Source organism: Scaptodrosophila lebanonensis, unplaced genomic scaffold, assembly GCF_003285725.1.
Source record: "Scaptodrosophila lebanonensis strain 11010-0011.00,11010-0021.00 unplaced genomic scaffold, SlebRS2 tig00000092-arrow-pilon, whole genome shotgun sequence".
Classification (NCBI taxonomy): domain Eukaryota; kingdom Metazoa; phylum Arthropoda; class Insecta; order Diptera; family Drosophilidae; genus Scaptodrosophila; species Scaptodrosophila lebanonensis.
The window spans coordinates 552,269-560,886 of NW_022060566.1; the positions used below are offsets into that span (position 1 = coordinate 552,269).

Consider the following 8,618-nt stretch of genomic DNA (forward strand, 5'->3'; position numbering starts at 1 on the left):
TCATATGTATATATTCTGTTTTTTAGACCTACTTCACTAAACTCTATTAGCGGGTTCAACAAATTGATCAGTAAATATAGAGTACCTTCCTTAGACCCTTTCAGCTGAAATAAACATTGTTGTCAATCAATCAATCGATTTTTTCTCTGACAGCCATACGATATACATGTAGTTATCGATTTCGATCGAATTGAGATTAAATGATAAGCTTATGGCGTCGCAAAAAAGTTAATCTAATAGTCATTTTTGTACCGATCGGCAACTGGCAAAAAAAATTGTTTCATAGAAAACTGAATATTCAGTTCTATGTTCTAATATTTCGTATTCAAATCAAATATAAATGATGTAAATTTACCTAAACACATATCCAATTTCTGATTCAAAAATTCAAAACAAAGTGTATATCTTTGCCATTAATGTTGGACCATATTTTATTTTAATATGCAAATAACAAATAGTTAAATCTACTATATTTCATAGTACAGTTTAATATTCAATATGTCAATGAGATTTTGCTCACTTTTAATATCAATATTCATCTACGCCATGAATTCATTTATAAATAACAGAAGAATTTGGGAAAATACTTTTCAATAAAAGTATTTTATATGAATAAATTGTGCATTCCAAAATGTCATTATTGAAAACACTTAAATACAGTAGAGTAGACAAAAAAGTGTTAAAAATATTTTGTTTATGACAAAGAAACCCGTTTCCGCAATCCAGGCGTTCAACCAGACAAACAGACCGACGGACGGACGGATTTTCTCTCGTCATGCTATATATACTTATACAAGTATATACGTTTATGTACTTTTTTGGGTTGGATATGCTTCTTACTGTCTGTTATATACTGTGCACAAACCTAATATATAATATTTGACTGCAGGTACAGTGTATACAAAATTCTGAAAAATGCTGAGTCGGTCATAAATAAGGGATCGATTTCGGGATAGAGGATGTTTAAAAATTTGTCAGACTATAGAAATTTTTAAAAGAACAGATCTATGCGGATGTTAAATATCATCTTACTTTAAAATTTAAAGTTTAAATGTAATATTTTAATGTTGAACTCGAAATTCAACACTGCGGTGAGAAATCGATGGTAAAAATATTTAAATCTACGTGTAAATATTTAAATTTACGTGTGGGCGTGTGTTTTATGAGTACTCTTAATTCTGATTTTACACGGTGTTTTCTGGAACCAATCTACCGTGTAAAAACAGAATTAGGTGAATATAAGTTAACACCAAAGAAGTTACCAACATATGCTGACCAAGTGCTTGAAGCACTTCCCATGGGAACAAATTGCCACGTCTACCTGAGCAACTGCAGGCAGAGACGCAACTGCGCTCAAATAATAGAAAATCTAAAGTAGCTTCAGTTCTGATTTATGTCGCAAATAAAAAAGAACTGTCGGTCTTGTAAAAAATTTCAAATCATTTGATTTTAATAATATTTAACTTATATAAAATAATGAGGCGCTGAATCTCTCATGTTTCCTGTGCAGGGTTTAAGAGCTCAGCTCAACTATCTCTCTCTCTCTCTCTCTAGCGACCTTTTCTCCCCCCTCTACACCCTGCAGTCGCTCTGTCTACCTGCACACGAAGTGCCCAACTCCTCGCAAGGTATACGAATATCACAGCCAGGCGGTGGCCCGCAGTTGTGTTCGAGACTGTGCCGCGTAAATAGCCATGTCGTGTGTTGGGAGACAAACTGGTTTTACGCTGCTGCTGCTGCTTCTGCTCAGCGTTCTGGGCTACGTGTCTGCATTTAATTTTCTCGTTGCACTTCCGAATCCTGCGCGATCGCACTACAATGTCGGTCTGGCGCTGGCCAAAGGTCTGGCCGAGGCAGGTCACCAGGTGACCCTTGTGTCGCCTTTTAGCTTGAAGGAGCCAATTGAAAATATAACTGACATTCCCGTACCGAACGTACTTCATAATATCGAGAGTGAGTATAATTAGTTTCGATCCAATTCATAGCTAATTCATCGTATCTTGTCGAGTAGAAAAATCGTTGAATCTGTTTGACTTGGGCGCTAGCTGGACAGTGAAGCAAGGTTTAATATTGTACGGAATCGGCCTTGTTATAACCGAAATGTTCCAAAAGGAGCCGGCCGTTGAGAAACTGAGGCGCTCGAATCAAACTTTCGACGCGGTCATACTCGATTTCTATATGGGAGAGGCGCACTTTGGTTTAGCCGAGCACTTCAATGCACCCCTGATTGTGCTCAACTGCTATATGGCTACTGCCTTGGATAATGAGCTGGTAGGCCCGATCTATCTTGACTGAAACCCTACAACATTTCAAGTGATATTTTATGATCTCCCTGTCTCTGTCTCTCTTCTCTTTTCTACTACACTATTAGCAAACTGATCTGCCTAGGAATCTAAATCTTAGTAATTCATTAATTATCTTTGAAAATGAAGAGGTAGATAATACATGTCCTATCCATAGGTTAGAGATATATGACCACTGCTTTGGATAATAAGCTGGTAGGCTGGATTTGTCTTGACTGATGCTCTACAACTTTTCCAGTGAATTTTCGTACTCGCTCTCTAGATATATAATAATATAATATATAATACATCCTATATTCATAGATAGATATATTTTAGAATCTCTTACCCTCTCTCTGTATTTCCCTCCCTCTCTACTTTTTTTACTACACGAGTAGTAAGTTGGCCTGGCAAGGAATCTAAATCTCAGCAATTGCTTGTTCTCTCTTGACTGACACTCTTCAACTTTTCAAGTGATCTTTTATACTCGCTCTCTCTCTCTCTCTCTCTATCTCTCTTTCTCTAGATATAAAAAATATAGATATAGATAATACATGTCATATCCATAGATAGATTTATTTTATAATCTCTGACCCTCTCTCTGTCTTTCTCTTTCCCTCTCTCTCTCTCTCTCTCTATACTCTTTTTTACTACACGAGTAGAAAGTGACCTGGCAAGGAATCTAAATTTCAGCAATTGCTTGCTCTCTTGACTGATACTTTACAACTTTTCAAGTGATCTTTTATACTCGCTCTCTCTCTCTCTCTCTATCTCTCTTTCTCTAGATATAAATAATATAGATATAGATAATACATGTCATACCCATAGATAGATTTATTTTATAATCTCTGACCCTCTCTCTGTCTTTCTCTGTCTCTCTTTCTCTCCCTCTCCCTCTCCCTCTCTCTCTCTCTCTCTCTCTCTCTCTCTCCATACTCTTTTTTACTACACGAGTAGAAAGTGACCTGTCAAGGAATCTAAATTTCAGCAATTGCTTGCTCTCTTGACTGATACTTTACAACTTTTCAAGTGATCTTTTATACTCGCTCTCTCTCTCTCTGTCTCTCTTTCTCTAGATATAAATAATATAGATATAGATAATACATGTCATATCCATACATAGATGCGTTGGATAATGGGCTGGCAGACCTTCTCTATCTTGACTGATACTCTACAACTCTTCAGGTGATTTTTCGTACTTTCTCTCTCGCTTTCTCTCTTTCTCTCTCTCTGTGAGTCTGTCCCTCTACTCTTTTCTACTACACGGGTAGCAAGTTGACCTGTCAAGGAATCTAATTGTCTTTGATAACAAGGAGCTAGATAATACATGTCATATCCCTAGATTGGTGCTCTGTCTCCACCATCCTATGTGCCACATGGCCTGTTGCCGTACAGCAGCCAGATGTCGTTGAGGGAGCGTGTGACTAATCTGGCTATACTGACACTGGATCACCTATATGCACAGCTCAGATATTTGCCCGAGCAGGATTTACAAAACATATTTCCCCGCCAACACACAGAATTTCTACGACATGCGCCGGAATACGTCGCTATTGCTGCTCAATCAGCACCCAGTGCTGAGTTTTGCGCGACCCCATCCGCCCAATTTAATCGAAGTGGGCGGCATGCACATCCGGCGCCAGCCTCAGCCACTTCCTGCCGATATCGAGAAGTTTATTAACGGCGCCGAGCACGGCGTTATTTACTTCTCGATGGGCTCGGTGCTGCGCAGCTCGACAATGTCGCCGGAAAAGCGTGTAGAGATTTTGAAAGCGTTGGGCAGCTTGAAGCAGCGCGTCTTGTGGAAGTTTGAGGAACCCGATTTGCCAAATAGGCCGGAAAATGTGTACATCTCGGACTGGTTTCCACAGGCCGACATACTGGCCCACGAACGCGTTGTTGCCTTCATCACGCATGGCGGACTGCTGAGCACCACTGAGGCCATTTACCATGGCAAGCCCTTTGTGGGGATTCCCGTTTGGTTCGATCAGTTCTTCAACATGGCCTGTGCCGAGCGAAATGGATATGCCCTGACCGTCAGCTACAGGGAACTGACGGCGGCCAAGCTGGTGGGGGCCATCGAACGCATCCTGAACGACACGCAGGCCACTAAACTGGTGCGGGAGATGTCGTTGCGCTATCGGGACCAGCCTGAGGAGCCCCTGAAGCGTGCCATCTTCTGGGTGGAGCATGTGGCGCGACACAAGGGCGCCCATCATTTGCGCAGCCCCTCGCAGCAACTCAACTTCATCGAATATCACAATCTGGACGCCTGGCTTATATTGTTGGCCTTCCTTTTGTCTGCGCTCTACCTCCTAGCACTGAGTGTACGCTATGCCAAGAATCGGCTTCTAAGCCGTGGACAAGTTCTAGGCTCGAAAATGAAGCACAGCTAGATAGACACTTCTTATACCCTGCGCCCGTAGGGTAAAAAGGGTATATTGGGTTTGTGCAAAGTATGTAACAGGCAGAAGAAAGCATCTCCGACCCCATAAAGTGTATATATTCTGAATCTGTATGACGAGAGAAATCGATCTAGACATGTCCGTACATCTGTCCGTACGTCTGTCCGTCCGTCTATCCGTCCATCTGTCCGTCCGTCTGTCTGGATGAACGCCTGGATTTCGGAAACGGCTGAGCGTACATAAATCAAACTTGGTATGCAGACGCTCCTAGTGCCTAGTCTATACGAGTTTATTTTACTTTTTTGAATTTCCTCAGATTATGTTAACAGGCCTAGGCTTGATTTGCCTTGAAGTTTGGGAGAGGGGAAGGGAGGTAGAAGGGAATACCAAAAATAAAATAAACTTGTTTTTCCAATTCTAGGGTGCATCGAAATGTCAAGTTTGGTTGCCGTACGTCAAACCTTCTCCGTAATCCAGACAGACATATAGATATCGACTCCTCTCCTTACGCTGATCTATAATTTATGCATACAAGTATAGTCGCAAATAATAGCGTTGGAGACGCATTCTGCGGCCACGTTTACGCGACGGATAAAATGTAGAAAAAATTAAAATTAAGTTTTAGTTGAAATTAATTTTAAATAATATTAAAAGAAAGTTAAAAGATTAGTATCAAAAGTTTTCCTGGGAGAAACATACAAGGATTTCGCCATTTTTTGTCCAAGTGGTGAATTATAAAATTGACTACAAAGTGAAAAATTAATAATTGTGTTAAGAATTTGAATTTTATAAATGAATTTTATTCTTATTTTAGAAATGAATTTCGAACTAAAACTTATAAACTACAAGTTTAAAATTAAACAATATTTTGTAATAAAGATACGAGAATTACCAATTGTTTTATTATTCAATATCAACTCAACTTTTACGCTGCAGTATTTGGGTTACAAACTGCCAGAGAAATTTTTAAAAATAATTTTCCAAAAAAGAAGTCTTAAAAGCACTTTAAAGGCAAATTTAATTTTCACTTCTAGAGAAGATACCAAATTTTTGTGAATAAAAGGGTTAATTGATCTTGATGATATAATATTTATGGAAGTCCTTAAATATGTATACTATGTATTCAGTATTGAATTCTCTTTGACTTTAAGAAATGTTAAATTCTTGCAATTTTTTTTCTACAAATATTTATTTATTTATTTTATACAAATACTTGTGCTGCTTAAAAAATTAACACTTGTGGGCCGCCTGCTAAAAATGTCGTATTGAAATAATATCTGAACGTTCAGAGTTCGTTTGAGACTTGAGAAAGATAAATATTTTGAATGTAATACGTGTTCTACTTACTTACTTGTATTACATAAATACCTGGTTAAAAGGAACAACAACAGCATTTAAAACAATACGAGAAGTGAAAAATCAATTCATTTAACGCGTAGTATTGAGCTTCAATTAACATACACGTCGCGACGTGCTGTGCTTCCCCGCCGATCGTTCCGATTGTTCGGCGTTATCGTAGACAAAAGCGCGCTCAGAACACGCCAACCAGTTTAGTTGTTGGCTGAGACCGCACCTGGCAGGTGGAAATAAAAAATCAGAGCAGCGGCTAAGATGATGAGACAATATCTATTATTGGTGCTGAGCTGTCTTGCAATTGTTGGGCTTGTATGCGCCCAGATAGGCAGTTAGTATAGCCATTGCAGGCATTTGTGATTAACCCACTTAAGCCCCCGGAACTTGACCTTTGCAGCGCCTCGCAAGTGCGGACCGAATGAGTCGTATTTGGCCTGCGGCCCCAGCTGCCAGACCGAGTGCGACACCCTGGGCCAGCCGTGCCTGATCAGGCACATACGCTGTCCGGATGGCTGCTACTGCAACAAGGGCTACGCGCGCAATCCACTGGGACGATGCATACCCCTGGCGAACTGCAAAGAGTGACTTCTGGTGTCTCCCCCCAAAACAACAGAGTGCTAGTTGTATAAACAAAGAAGAAGAATCAACAGATTAACAACTTGAACGAGTTTTTGTTTATTCTTAGTGCTTTATTTGACTTAAAACAGTGCTCGATTGAATGTGAACAGCGGGGACAAACACAAGACAAGTCTCAGACCCAAAAAATAATGAAAATCAATAATAAATAAATATGTTAAATTTAAATCAAAGCCAATAAACAATTTTGTACTAATATGCCGAACTGGTTGAAAAGTATTTCAACAAAAGAATAACGTCCATTAGAAAGAAATTATAAGCAACAGCTAATCAAAGTGTTTCCGGGTTTTCAGTCTTTTTTCTGTTTAATAATAAGTATGGATAGAGTATATTTAAATTCAACCCATTGTATGTCAATAAATAAATGAAATCAAGGAGTTAGGTTAGTTTGGCATTTTATGCAGCTCTGTTATTATTTGTAGTCAGAGACTGCCTCTTTGTGAAGGGTATACAAGTGGTGTCTGCGCTTAATTGAAACTCAACACGTGTTGTGTCTAGTCTAGTGTCTGAGCTTTTTCAAAGCTACTTTCTGTGTAGTGAAAACTCCAACCATTTACAAATCGCGCCATCTACCGGCAGTTTGGGCTACTACCATCACTTGAACGTACTTCTTGGCGGTTACATATTTTTGAAATTTACAGAAAGTTCAAATAGTTTAAATAAACTCTACTTTCTCCCATAAATAGTGTGAACTATTTTTGCAATGTGACCAGACCTAGAGGCATATAGGTAGAGCCAATAATGAATAAATGGCTTTATAAGAAGCTACAGAAACAAGCACCAACGACCTACCCCCTTAACCCCTGTTAATTCATTCGAATCTATGGGATCAAAACATTATAATAACAGACTAAGAAGAAGAAAGAAAAACAATATAGGATAAAGGCAAGCAACTATTCAGAAACTTCAAAGCTGATTTGATGATCCAAAAGGGCTTTACAATCAAATCAAATTATTTCAAATAGTAAGCTAAACAAATTAGTTAGGTGGTTTCAGGTTGTGTTGCGTAATATTGGCGTATATTATATTATTTTTATGTTCAGTAAACGAAATGTTAGTTCAAAGAAGAAACGGTAGCACAAAAGTTGTTATTAAAGGGTTATTAAAAGGTCTGTTTTTGCTCTTAAGTACGTCATTTTTTAATGACTAAGCTATTTATTTATTAATTCCAACACTTTTTTAGTGCAGAACTGATGCTAAAACTAAATCAAAGTTACAGTACTAATAACAATTATTACCTTTACTTTTAACTTAATTGATAACTTAATAATTACAAGTATTGAGTTATATTTTAAATAGGTTTCGATTGTTTTTGAAAGGCAAACAGCATAGACAAAGAATTGCCCCTCCACGCTAAAGAGATTATGTCGCAGATAATTAAACGTACTTCTCATATATGTGTGTATATGTAAATGATTATTATTACTCACTTATACTAAAGCTATAACTGCACAGCTTATTGGGCAAAAGTGAAACACGAAATGCCGTTTAAGTCCGCAATTATAGGCAGGGTAGGGTGGAGAGTAGGTGCGGAGGATAGGCAAGAGGGGCTCGCAAAACGCCCTTACCACCTATCCTTCTAGTCTGATAAGAAACCATAATTGTTGTGTTGTGTGCCAGCAATTAATCTAAATGATGTTTGCTTTTTGTGCATTTTTTTTTATCAACACATCATTGTTTAAGAATATATTTTCTTAGCAGATCGGGTTATCTGCACACAGAAACACACGATAGTTGTGGAGAGAAAGTGTGGTGGTTGAAGCATTGAAGTATCGCTTTAGGGGTTTGTCTGATAAGCAGTCGTACCCTTTCCCACTTGACAGCGTCCGTGGTCAGTGGTCCATCAAAATAAATATTAACTGAGAGAGCTGAGAAAGCCTTAAGAGACGAAATAAAAAATGTGGCCTACCCAACCGACCAAATTGAAAGTGCCGAAGTCTTA

The 8,618-nt window shown here is 38.6% G+C and overlaps 2 protein-coding genes across 2 annotated transcripts; both read left to right on the plus strand.

Moving 5' to 3' along the window:
* The first annotated feature begins 1,694 nt into the window (after positions 1-1,694).
* Positions 1,695-4,678, plus strand: LOC115627355 (UDP-glucuronosyltransferase 2B10-like). The gene is given in 4 exon segments (XM_030523004.1): positions 1,695-1,953; positions 2,012-2,271; positions 3,625-3,767; positions 3,769-4,678. Coding segments are annotated over 4 exon segments (1,572 nt in total).
* Positions 4,679-6,245: 1,567 nt separating this feature from the next.
* Positions 6,246-7,057, plus strand: LOC115627295 (cysteine-rich venom protein 6). Its single transcript, XM_030522927.1, has 2 exons — positions 6,246-6,371; positions 6,438-7,057. Exons 1-2 carry the CDS (start codon positions 6,299-6,301, stop codon positions 6,623-6,625), a joined length of 261 nt encoding a protein of 86 aa, XP_030378787.1. The 5' UTR covers positions 6,246-6,298; the 3' UTR covers positions 6,626-7,057.
* The last annotated feature ends 1,561 nt before the right edge of the window (positions 7,058-8,618 follow it).